This window comes from Camelus ferus, chromosome 7 (genome assembly GCF_009834535.1).
Source record: "Camelus ferus isolate YT-003-E chromosome 7, BCGSAC_Cfer_1.0, whole genome shotgun sequence".
Taxonomy (NCBI): domain Eukaryota; kingdom Metazoa; phylum Chordata; class Mammalia; order Artiodactyla; family Camelidae; genus Camelus; species Camelus ferus.
In genome coordinates, this window is record NC_045702.1 from 15,962,241 (window position 1) to 15,975,548 (window position 13,308).

A 13,308-nucleotide genomic window follows, 5' to 3' on the forward strand; every position below is an offset into this window, starting at 1 on the left:
TAAAAGGAAGGAAACTCTATCATGCCATAACCTGGACTGGATGAAACTTGAAGACACTGTGGTGAGCGAAATAAACCAGTCACAGAAAGGCAAATCCTATGTGACTCCACTCCCGTGAAGCAGGTGGAGCAGTCAGACCCACAGAGACAGAAAGCAGCAGGGGGGCTGTCAGGGGCTGGAGGGAGGGGAGAACGGGGTTCTTGTTCAGTTTCAGTTTGGGAAGATGATGAAGCTCTGGAAGTGGATGAGGGTGATGCTCACACAACAATGGGAACATAATGCCACTGAATGACACTTCGGTTAAAATGGCCAATTTTATATTATATTTGACCAACTTTTAAAAATAAACATAAAGAAATTTGACAAGAAACAGTACTGAGAACTGTAAATTAAATTGTATACAGTGTTGCATGAATACGCAACTTCCTGTGTTAACTGTCTCATGGTTATGGAAGAGAATGGCCTTGTTTCAAGGAGGGACGTGCTGATACAGAGTCAATCAGCAAAGTGATGAGGGAAGTCTCCTGAAGACAGCACACCTCAGATGCTTTAACCATGAAACGGTCGCATGTGTGTGAGTATCTGTATGTCCACATATACGGAGAGAAAGAGGCAAAACGACTGGGACAAAACGTTAACACCTGGTCAATCCTTAACATTTTTATTTTTTCCCCTTAAAAAAGTTTTATCAATTAGCTTTTAGAAAAATGATAAGACATTTTTTTTAATCTCTTGGGGGGATAGGGCTTAGCATAAAAATCAAACTGCAAAATCACGTGCGTAACTATGATCATAATTATGTAAAAACTGTGTATGTGTATGGACAACATCTGAAAGGGAAAACAGAGTTTGATGAGATGAGTGATCACAGGTAAAAGGTAGAGTGATCCTAGGTAAAGTTTCTCCCTCCTTGTGGTTTGTTTATTTCTGCCCTTGTTCTAATTTTTGTTTGATTGTTTCTGTTTGGGGGGAGGTAATTAGGTTTATTTATTTATTTAGGGTTTTTTTAAATGGAGGTACTGGGGATTGAACCCAGGACCTAGTGCTTGCTAAGCATGTACACTAACCACTGAGCTTTACCCTCCCCCTCTGCTTGTTCTATTAATTAAAAAGTAGAAGTTGGGGATTAATAGACACATATTACTATAAATAAAATAGGTAAACAACCAGGACCTACTGTATAGTACAGGGAACTATATTCAATTTCTTGTAACAGTAAATCATGGAAAAAATCTGAAAAGAAAAAAAAAAAATCTATGTATGTATATATGTAACTGAATCACTTTGCTGTACGCCTGAAACTCACATTGTAAATCAACTACACTTAAAAAAATTTTTTTTAATGAGAAAGCACTTACCTTTCCAGCCAGAGGACTTCTTTCGGCTGTGCCTGCTGTTGCAGATGTCCTGGATGTTCTGGACCACGCTTGAGCTCAGGCCGTGTTCCTTCATGATCACCAGCACCTTTCTGTCCATCAGGTTGTGGGACCTGAAGCAGTTGGCGTAACCACAATCCCCTCGGGTAAAGTGTTCGCAGACGTGGAGCCTTTCACATGGTGGCTGCTGCTTACAAATCTGTCTTCCACCCTCGCCCTTATAATTTTTGCATATCTACAGAAGAGAAAACAATAGCCAGAGATAAAACATGTTTCTGTACATGCCACACATTCACTAAGGAATGTTTATATAAAAATTTCAGAAGTAAGCAGAGATATATGGAAAAAAATGGACTTGTATCCATTATCTTTGGTGAGTTGTATTCAACTGATGATTTATCGGGGGCAGAATAGGCCTACAGACTAACAAAGAAACATGAATATGATTAACTTCCTTTGGAAGAATCAACAGAAGATGGCCAGCCACAGATAGGACCAAACAGGACCCAAAGGGAGCCCAACATTATAAAGGAACCCCAAAGAGAAAGGACTGTCTTTGGATATCAACTCATTCTACAGTTAAAAGGATACAAAGGTCTTACCTGCACCTGTTGGGAATCTAGACTCTAAGCGAGGCAGAGCGTGGCAATTTCTCAAAAGATCAAGTAAACAAGATAATTTTTATATTTCTATGTAAATAGGTATATCCACATACCTAGCTCCACAGAGATGTAGTTCTCACTAAAAGCAGGGCAGAGGAAATACTGTCCCTGAGACCAGACCACCTGATGCAGGACTAGAAGATGTTGGTTTAAGTCTGCAGCCCTGGAACAGGGACACGTGACCTCACCTGAATTGCTTACTTGCTCCCAGCCTCTTTCCTCTCCGGTAAAGGAGGAAAATATTTGCTGTCCTTACCTAACCAAGTTGCAGCAGATTAAATTAAAAAAAAAAATAAGTAAATGTGTTGTACAAAATATAAAATGTGAGACAAAGGTTTGAATCATTACAGAAGGACTCTTAAAGATGAAAACATTTATAAGTTGTCTCAGACTCTGAGCAAACCAGGTCAGCACGATTCACTGCGATGTACCCAAGGGGCAAAGACACAGAATCAGACTCTAGCAGCCATGATTTAGCCACACAGACAACTTCTAAAATCGAATGCAAATAGGCATTATTGTTACTGATTCTACTATCCAGATTCTAGACTCCAGGGACTCTAGACCAGTACTTCTCAAAGTGTGGTCCCTGGACCAGCAGTGTCACCTCCAACTGGAAATATATTAGAAATATAAATCCCCAGGTCCTTCCCCACATCTATAGAGTCAGAACAGCCAGAGGTGAGGCCAGCAACCTGGGTTTGACAAACCCCCCAGCAAATTCTGATGCACCCTAATGCTTGAGATCCAGTGTTTTAGAGGCTCTGGTAAAAAGGAAACAATTAGCAACTTCACAAATGATACTCTGGTTAACATTCCTAGTACCAGGCTGATGGTTAAGTAAGAATGCTCCTGCCAGAACAAACGGAAGCATTTCTTCCTTTAATAAGCACAATTCGATTTTACAAGTTTATACAGCAGGCAGTCAAATTTGTCTGATGCTTCTATGTCCTCACAAGTCAAGACAAAGTGAAAAAGTATGAACATTTTAAGTTTTTAAGGCAAGTAATGGGGGAAGGGTGTAGCTCAGTAGTAAGAGTACAGCTCAGTGGGAGAGTGTGTGCTTAGCATGTCGGAGGTCCTGGGTTCAATCCCCGGTACCTCCATTAAAATAAATAAATAGTAAATCTAATCACCCGTCCACAGCCAAAAAAAAGGTGGGGGGCAGGTGGTGTGTCTTATCCACTGCTGCCTTTAGGATTTAACTTAGTGCCTACCACTTACAGGCACTCCTGAGTGTTAGTTGAACAAATACAAAACAAATAACTGCAGTGAGACCCAAAAGGATTAAATGCCTTGTTCACAGGTAGTGAGTGGCAGTCAGGACTCTGAGAGACATGGACAGACCATCCTTGACCAACTATCCATGGAACTAGTTGAACTCTGGTTGAACTCCTCCTGCCCTACTCCCTCAAGTTAAAACACTCTGTTAGAGACGACTCTTGCCCAGGATTTTCAGACACTTATGTTATCGATGCTCTAGTCAGCTCCCCACTACAGGAACCAGCTCCTCAGACCTCTGGCTCAGGAAACAGTGCAGTCTCCCAGTCTGTGATCTTAACTCTGACAAGTGGTAAATGGCAATTAAGTTATTAGCTAAAAATAGACTTCAGGCACAAAGCTTCCCACACCACCCACTAATCATGGGTACTGAATTCTTAAAAGGGAAAGGGAGCCTCAGGTGACACTTGGGACTCTGGGATAAAAGGATGACAACAGCATTTTCCTAGGAGGACGTCACTTCACTTTTGTCCGTGGCCTTTTCTGGGATCCCTCAGCAACAGCACCTTCTAGTAGGTTCTTCACCAGAGAAAGGAGGCGCTTCCACTGCCCTTGTTCTCCCAGGACGTGATATAAAAATTCCTTGGTGATTTGGAGAATTGAAGCAGAGAGCAGGCCCGATGAGTGAGCTTTCCAAACCTCCAAGTTTAACACTAGACTAAGGGGACCACAGGGCAACACTCCTCTCCAGGGTCATAACAAGACTTCACCCTTCTTCACAGAAAAGGAAAAGGCGGGGATGCCTCTGCCTGTCAACAGGAACTTTAACGAGGTTGGTGTGTAAGGCGGTTCCCCCGTCCTGGCAGCCTGGAGGGACTAGACACGCCCATGAGCCCAGGGCTATAGAGATTCCAAGACAAGACTTCTACTCCCTGGGCTCCTGGACACAGAGACGAATCCAAGTACCTGGATGAAAGATGCAAGAGGAAATTGGGTATATATTCCTCCCCCTCTCCCTCTCCGAACACATTTTTACATATGCGTTCATCTGTAAAATCATCAGTGGTCAACTCAAAATCACCTGTCAGGTCCTAAGTTTTTTAAGTCCTCAGGGAAACACATTGAGCTTACAGTCAAAAGGTGTTTGACCCTCCAGATGTCCCTAACAGCCATCTTGTCGTCTATAAAAGCACATCAGAATTTCAACCTTGCTTATCTTGTCTCCATCCCTTCCACCCACTCCATTTGGGTCTTCCATATGTTTCTATGCCTCTCCTTCAGTGTGAGGCTAACCTCTCTACTCATGGATTTTCTCAGGTCAGATACCATTCTTTAAACAGCATCCTCCAATTTTCAAGTCAATATTCCTGTGTGGGTGAGACTGTTAATTATCTGCCATTGTCCTTAACTTCCTTCTAATAATAGAAGCTCCCAAGTTTCAACTAGGCACATAGTTACCTGGCCAGAAACTACATTTCCCAGCCTCCCTTCTACTTAGGTGTGATCATGTGATAAGGTCTGGCAAATGAGAGGGGAGAAGATGCACTCTATGTGTCCAAGTCACAGCTTTGGAAAAGGACGCTGCTTGCCTTTCACTCACTCCTGCTGGCTAGAAAATGGTGACAATAAGAGCCTCACTGTACCTGCACAGGGAAGCCACATGTTGAAAGAGAACAGATTCTCTAATGGCCTGAGTCCAATAATAGAACAGATAGGTTATATATAAGATTACAGGGCTAACCTGCTGGTCTGAGTCCCTGCAAGACATCATGGAATCCAGCTGCCTGACCACTGGCCTACCTGCCTGCCTACATCTTAGGCAAGGCCAAAAGTTGGCAAACTATTTCTATAAAGGATCAAATAGCAAATATTTTAGGCTTTGCAGGTCATTCAGTTCCTGCTGCAGCTACTCAACTCACTCTTGTATAGAGAAAGCAGCAATAGACAATATGTAAATGAATGGATGTGGCTGTGTTCCAATAAAACTTTATTTATAGAAACAAGTGGCAGGCCAGATCTGGCTCAAGGGCTGTAGTTTAATGACCCCAGATTTAGGCTATCAAGTGATAGAAAAACAAAGCAATATTTTATTTGAATCGCTGCATTTTGAGGTCTCTTTCTTACAACAACTTAGCCTGTACCCTCATCTTCCAAAACCTTGACTCAAAGCCCACCTCTTCTAGGGGGTCACCCTGATGTAAAGCAACAGTTAGTCCTACCATTATTTCTTCAGATCACACCCACTCACACAGGGTTCTCTGCTCGCACTAAAGCACACCCATGACAAGACACTGCCAATGGTACTCCCCCTGCCTGGAGAGAGAACTTACCTCGGGCAAAAAGAAAGGGTCATTTTGAACGAGGAGCACTCTTAATTCCTCTTTGTTCAGTCCAGAGAGTTCATGATTTTTCAGGACCTTGAAGTTCTCCTCTGAGAGAACCTCGTGAGAGTATTTGCATAAATTCCTGGAAGGAAATGACAATTGTCAGTGTTTCCACTTCACAGAAGTAAAGAAAAAGCAATCACCCAGGGAACTTTCAGTCACTGAAAATCAATGCCCATATCTTTTAGTAACTAATACAGGTTGGTCCTGCTTAGAGAATACACTTCAAAAATATAAATTGGTGAAATATTTAGATGGGAGGAGGTAATATGAGGATTTTTTTCACAAATTATACACATCTATACTTTAAATTATTGCAATACTTCTTTAAACAATGTCTCCTCCAGTATACAGTAACGATGTGAGACCAGAAAAAAACTGGCAAAGAAACTGAACCCAATTGATTAGAAATGATTGCTCGTTGAGAGACAAAGAGTAAACAGGCTAACACATCTATGGATTGACAATAAAATCAACAGGAAAAGAGAGTTCCATTTATCAAACATTTAAATTATATGAAATTGTTCCTTGTTTTCTCTCTCCTATGCCTTACATACCAACATAAACCTATATTATTTGTGAGCACAAAAGAACAGAACAAGCTCTTAATTGTACACATCAAACAATTCTGCAAAGAAAAAGATACAAATCTCCTTCCCTTGAAGACTGATGATTTAAGTCTGATAACAACTTTCTATGATGATGAAATTGTTCTATAATCTGTTTTCCAAGATGTAAGCCATACACGACTACTAAGCATGTGAAATATAGGTAATAAGAATTAAGAATTTAATTGTCTATTTTACTTAATTTAAATTTGAATCACCACACATGACTAGTGACTACCCTATTGCATGGCAGAGATTTAAATCTTTGCTATTCAAAGCGTGGTGGGAGAACCAGTCACCATTATCTGGGAGCTTGTTGCAGATTTAGAATCTCAGGGCAGTTCTACTGAATCAAAACCTGCCCTTTAACAAGATCCCCAGATGATTAAATCATCCTGAAGTCCCACAAGCACTGACTTAGCCGATTGAGAAACCCTGACAACACGGGTGTTTTCATTAGACAAACGTAATTTGACAGTTATTAATGTCCACATAACAAACACGTTCTTCACTTTAACCTACAGATGCTCCCTATCATAGCACCAACATCGTCAGATTTATGGTTTTAACAGTTGTTAATATGATGGGATATTAATATTTTCGAGTTTGCACAACCATTATCAAGTTGTCAGGTGGTTAGGTAACGGCCAGAGTTTCATTATAAAGAAACAACCTTTGTACAATCTTTCTTCTTTTATCTTATTTTCTTGAGATTTATTCCTTCTGGAGTATTGCATCAAAAGACCAAATAATTTTCTTGGCAGCATGTGTTTTATTTTGATCTCCTGCTCTCCAGGAAACATAACAGCAATCTAAGAGTGTGCCTATTTTCCCACAAGCACATTAACATGGAGTTTTACCATTTTTGCTACTTCAATAGGTATGAAATACACATTCGCTTTTAATTTGCACTGTAATTATTAGCAAGACTGAAATATTCCCACATGTAGGCTTGCTGGTTGTATTTTGTCTTACTTATACTATTTTATTTCTTTTATCTAGTAGGTACTGACCTATAGATTTGTAACTGTTCTTTACATTTTTAATGTTGATTTTTACCAGCCTTGTTTATTTCAAGTAGTTCTGCATTTTCTCCTTCTTATTAAGAATTTATTAAGGTTGTTGTTGCTGAATTTCTATATGATCAGGTCCTTCCAATTCACCAATTATAATTTAGCCCACTGTTCTAATACTTGAGAAATTAATTCCTCCACCACAGCTGGATAACTGTAATATACCACTTTGTTTCACTTTTAAAAGACAGGGTTCCAACTTTGATTCTTTAAAACATCTGGAGCTTGTTTTAACAACCTACATCAGAGGAGGACAGAAAGTGCTTTATATCAACCTTTCTCAATAATGTCTGTTAAATAGGATTCCTTCCTTACTATCTTGTTATAGAGGACGACTATTTGTTAATTTTTAGCAAATTTAGAACTACTGGAATCCCTATTATGTTTCTAGCAATCCACTGTTCTGCCTTGAATCCGATACCATACAATTTGAATGTCCTTTGCACCATACTTAAAATATTAACAAAGTAATTTATCCTATTATTGGCTTATTCCTATTCAAAAACCTCTTCAGTGAGCTTCACCATTATTTTTTCTATAGAAAATTATTATGGTTTTGTCAATTTCCACAAAATATCATATTAAGAATCTAATTTGTGTTAACTCCATAAATTAGATTAGATATCATGTCAGCTTAACTATATTAAATCTTCTGATTCTGGAACAGAAAATATCTCTTCATTTATTCAAGTCTTATTCTATTTTTCTTATTGAGAATTAAAATCTTTCTTTTAATAGCTCGCTTTTATTTCCCAAATATTAAACATATGTCAGTTGCCACTATTTTCAGTTGTTCATCACTAGTAAACAAATGCAAATGAATGCAAAATTATCTTACTGAATTGACATTGATTTTTTTTTTAATGTAAACATCTAAGCAAAAGTTACCCTCTAAGAATTAATCTTTAAAAGTAACCATTCAAAAGCTGCTGCCTGTGTGCAGGGCATTTCCGAAACACTTCGGAACGGCCTTCAGTTCTTGCTATGGAGCCTCATAAGAAAAACCAGAATCAACCACCATGGCAGCCATCGCCCAGGCCCTTCAAGCCCAGCCAGCCCTCACGTGCACCCTGCTCGCGCCCAAGTCAAGGGCAGCTGCTCAGGCTCTGGCGACGCCTGCATCCTGGCCATTTTCTCAGGCATGCCCTCTCCTGCCTTTCTCCACTGGCAGTCCCTGGCTTTTCATGCGTTTCTGGCGCTCCCCTGATAAAATATCATAGGGTACAGACCTCAGCTCTCTGCTTGCTCTTGGGTTTTGTGGTTTCAGATAACTGCTCCCTCCACAGCCCCTGGCTCCCAGAGCCCCCAGCAGTGGGGCTAAGACCCCACCTTGTCACTGCCCCAACCACCGTGGGCGGGGAAGTCCGTGAAGAGACTCTAGAGCAGGAGGGGGCTCAGCCTTCAGCCCAAAGCAGAACGCTCCCCCATGATGAGCCTCATTACCTTTAAAGGCATCTCACTCCACCTAGCATTGTCATTTAAGAGTCCCCGTGATACGGAGCTGAAAACAACCTCACTGAAACACCACACCTCCAGGCTGGTTCTACCTCTGGCTGGGGGGTGGGGGGGTGGGGGTCTGACAACTGGTAGTTCCTCCTTAGGGAGGAATGAAGAATCCTTGCTTTCCCTTGATCTCCAGTCCAGCCATTGTGAACACAGGGCCAAGACTATGGTACCTCCTCCTGTGGCCAAATTAGAATCACAGATGCGGACTCAGCCCCGCTCCAGGTCCCAGTGAGATGCTGCATTGGTCATACGTGTCCGGTGCCTGCACGGTCCTAGCCAGAGGAATGGGGCACTTCCAAGGCCCCTGAAGTCCACATTTCCTCTAAATAACTAAAGGCAGCCAGGCAAGCCTAACAAGAACTTCTCTTCCTGGTACCCTGAGTGTCCAGCCTTTCTCAAGTCCACCCAAGACACGTCTGCAGAAGGGCCCGCCTAGCACAGGCTGCGCCAGCTGAGTCCTTGCTGCTGCCTGAGGACCCAGATTCACTTTTCATTTCTCATCTCCATCCTCAGGCAAACCGCTCTTTCCTCTGGATTCCATGATACTCATCTTGAACCCAGCTTCAGTCAGCAACACGTTTATGTCTAGCCTTGGTTTCTGACCTGCAGCCAACCCCGCCCCACCCCACCTTCTGTTTTCCTGCTCTGTTTTCCCACATTCCCAAGACTTCTCCAAACTTCCCCTAGGGGCTTTATCTTTGCCCTGATTTCAGCATATTGTTCAGGGTAGAGCAGTTTGTGCTCACCTATTTGGGGCTTAAGAACGACCAGCAGTACAGACATTAACATTTATTACATATTTACTAAGTGACAGGAACTTGCATCTGGTATTTATAACCTATGTGGAAAAGTTTACTTTTCACTTTGGGAAACTGAGGCTGGGAAAAATGAGAACTCAAAGGTGACTTAAATAATAAGAGCAGATAACTGAACCCACATCTCAAAAAGCAAATGAAAACATAACCTGGAAAAATGAACAAAAACAGGTCTGAAGTTTTTCCAAACCAGAAAAAAAAAAATGCCATTCTGGATTATTCGAGCTACTGTCCCCCAGTACTAAGCAGAAAATTGAGAGTCAGGTAGGAGAAGAGAGAATGCGTGTAAATCTCATAAGCGGTGTAGGAGGGACACAATAAAAGAAACTATTTCTTATGATCGGCATCGAGAAGACAGGTTCAGCAGCATCAGTCACGGTCAGCGCTTGCTGGAGGTCATGTTCAGGTTTAAGATGCAGAAGCTTCCTTCCCACGGTCTTCTGACCACTCCGTCCCAGATCCAGCTCCCTAAAGTTGGCTGCGAGGCTCTAGCCAGGAAGCAGGGTGAGAGTCTCCCAAGGCCTCTCGGGGTTCTCAAAGCCAGTGGTTCTCAAAGCAAGGTCCCTCAACCAGCATCACCTGGGGGGTTGTCTGAAATGCAAATTCTCAGGCCCCCATCACAGACCTACTGGGTGAGTCTCAAACTTCTCCTAGCTCACATCAGAATCATCTAAGAGTTTGTTAGAACACAGATTGCTGGGATCCACCCCCAGGGTTTCTGATCAGTAGGTCTGGGGCGAGGGCTAGTAATCTGCATTTCAGACAACCTCCCAGGTGATGCCTGCGCTGCTGGTCCGATGAGCACACTTGGAGGAAGGGCGCTCAAGGTTACCTTCTCCAACAAAAGGACAGTGGGTCCAGCAGAAGGCTGGTTCACAGCCACAGGGACTCCCCACCTCTCAGAACAGAAAGGAGCTGGCCCATAAACCCTGAAGAACAGCCCAGGGAAACACAAGTGTTTGCAGAATGCTGCTTGTACTTGGAGCAGATAACTTCAAACAGCATGAGTTGGGACAGGAGATGATAATTTAAAAAAAAAAAAAAAGCAAAGATGGCCTTGAAAGAGGGAGGAATGTCTCTGAATCTCAAGCCAAAAGCTTAAAACAAATGACCTTTTTACCTTTCTCTTCCAGCCACAGAACGAAATGTTATTTTAACCCTGGCAAGAAATCCTTCCCCCACCACGGATGAGGTCTAGCCTGCAGAGCAGTTCTCTGCCTGGGCCACACGTAATAATCAACCGGGGAGTGTTTAGAAACACCCAAACCTGAGCCACACCCTCAGGGACTGATTTAATTTGACTGCATGGGGGACCCCGGACAACTCCAGTGCGCAGCCAAGGTTAGGAATTGCTGCGGGGCCTGTCAGATGAAATTCTAAACTGGGTTCCTGAACTACATGCTCACCTGTGAGCTCTTACACTTCCCAAGTTGGTAAACACCACGTCGACTCTGGGCTCAACAACCAGACCAACGGGAAAAAGATTACCTAAGGGAGAGTCTTGTTTTCTGAGAGTGATTTGTATCAAAATACCCCTTCACTTTTCATACTTGCCTCCACTGCTCTCCAACACCTCATGGGGGAGGGTGGACAAAGTCAAAGAGCCAGTCGATTTGTACAGAAAACAGGAAATAGCTCACCATGATGTAAGCCAGGTGAAAAAGGAACCAGGATGTGTGAAAGATAAAAATCTAGAGAACCACTGGTCTGAAGAATAAAACATCATCAATCCAAAACTACCCGAATAAATACTGTTTTAAAGTCATGGGACTCCTATTCTCTGTATGTTTGTACTTCTGATGTTCAAGATTAAACTGTCGTGTTGCTAGAGGCAGGGGTCGGTTCACTGAGCCTGGAACCCCTAGTAAGATGGGACCTAGTAGAACCAGAGTAGCCCAGCAGAGAGCACAGGAGCAGGGTCAGGAACAATGTGGGGGGAAAAAGGGTGGAGCTGAAGAAATGTGTTCTAACCACAACTGTATTACCTGGAGCACTCTAGGCAGAAAGAAGAGGATGCCAGCTGACTGCTGTAATGGGGGGAGCCCCAGGTGCAGATGGCCGAGGGCTTGGAGGGGGCGGGGAAGGGAGAGGGGAGAGGAATGCATCTGGTAGGGCAGCAGAGGGCAACAGGAGGGGACCAGGCCAGCTGAGGATGGGGGGTAGGGGGCAAGGAACTGACTGTAGTCTATAATTGTACTGAGAGTGAGGCAAACAGTTCAGGTGCCACCAAAACACTGTCTACTATTAAAGGCTATCTCCCCAGTTTGACTTACTTCTCTGCTCCTCTAAATGAGTGGTTCTTAAACTCTGCTGCCCATTAGAACCACTTAGGCACTTTTAAAATACCTCAGTGCCCAAGTACTATCCTATACCAACTCATTCAGAATGTCTCGGGGTAGGAGCTGGGCATCAGTATTTTTTTTTAATTCCTCAAGCGATTCCAATGTGCAGCAAAAGTTTGGGACCATCGCCCTAGGTCCTCATCAGGACTGAGAGAAAGCACCGGAAGTGAAGAGAATGAAGGGCAGGAGGTAGTGGTGGTACTGCCAAAATCACGATGATTGGACAGTGTAGGTCACACAAGGCTCCTCTCCCTGAGCAGACCTCCTCTCCCCCTGCCACACTTACCAACATAAATCCCTTTGGAATTTAAGAAGAATATAAACTAGAGAGAAATAGGAATGAACTGGTTAACAGTATTTGAGAATTCCTTTAGTGATAAAGGGGCAGAAGCTTCTAAAACAGCCTATGGTTTGCAACACAAAGTATGTACTCAATAAATATTTGTTGATGGAGTGAGTAGAATGCCCGAGGATGTCCTGTGGGTCTATTACATAAGAGTAACAGACATGTCACCTTAACTTTGGAGAAATGCAATACTTTTTTCATCATTTTGTCACTATGCACTGAAGAATCCATTTCTCTCTGACTCTCTCAAACTCTGAAGCCACATCTGCCAGGAAACTCACCCCCAGATACTGTTTCTGAAAGTGTGGTTCATGAAACCCCTTCAGAAGATGGTTAAAACACAGATTCCCAGGCTCCAATTCACTCCTTCTGAACCAGAATTTCTGATGTGTGACCTGGGACTCTGCATTTTAATAAGCTCTCCCCATGTGATTCAGATATACATCAGAGTTTGAAAAGCAGTGCTCCAAAGCTGGGTACTTCCTACACTCCAGGGGCTACCTAAGAAGGACCCATCAAGATATGGCGAAAATGTTACAACTCTTTATATTTACTTTGTATGAAAGCAAGTAAAAAATTATTGCCTGGGCTAAAAGGAGTGGAGGACTCGGGAGGATTAACTGGTTAATTTAGAAGAGGCGCAAGAGAACCTTTAGGACTGATGAAAAATTCCTGTATGCTGATCATGGCGATGGTTATTTGGGTATATCCATTTGTCACAACTCTTCAAACTGTTCACTTTATTGTTTTTAAATATAGTTTCCTGTGCTATATAGTAGGTCCTTGTTGTTTATCTATTTTATATATAGTAGTGTTCATCTGTTAATCCCAAACTCCTAATTTATTCCTCCCCCGCAAACTGTACAATTTAAATATGTATATTTTATTGTATGTAAATCATACCTCAGCAAAGTTGATTTTAAAGTCCATTTAAAAGGCAAAAAATTAGTAAATGTTTAATATACAAACGAAGAG

The 13,308-nt window shown here is 42.4% G+C and overlaps 1 protein-coding gene across 1 annotated transcript in view; it reads right to left on the reverse strand.

Annotated features, from left to right (window-relative positions):
• ZC3HAV1 (zinc finger CCCH-type containing, antiviral 1) overlaps positions 1 to 13,308 on the reverse strand; it is a 52,479-nt gene that overhangs the window by 29,032 nt on the left and 10,139 nt on the right. The window contains exons 2-3 of the mRNA XM_032483452.1: positions 5,590 to 5,725; positions 1,359 to 1,611 (exon numbers count right to left, since the gene is read on the reverse strand). Coding sequence (XP_032339343.1) covers positions 1,359 to 1,611; positions 5,590 to 5,725 — 389 coding nt within the window. The remainder of the gene's footprint in view (positions 1 to 1,358; positions 1,612 to 5,589; positions 5,726 to 13,308) is intronic.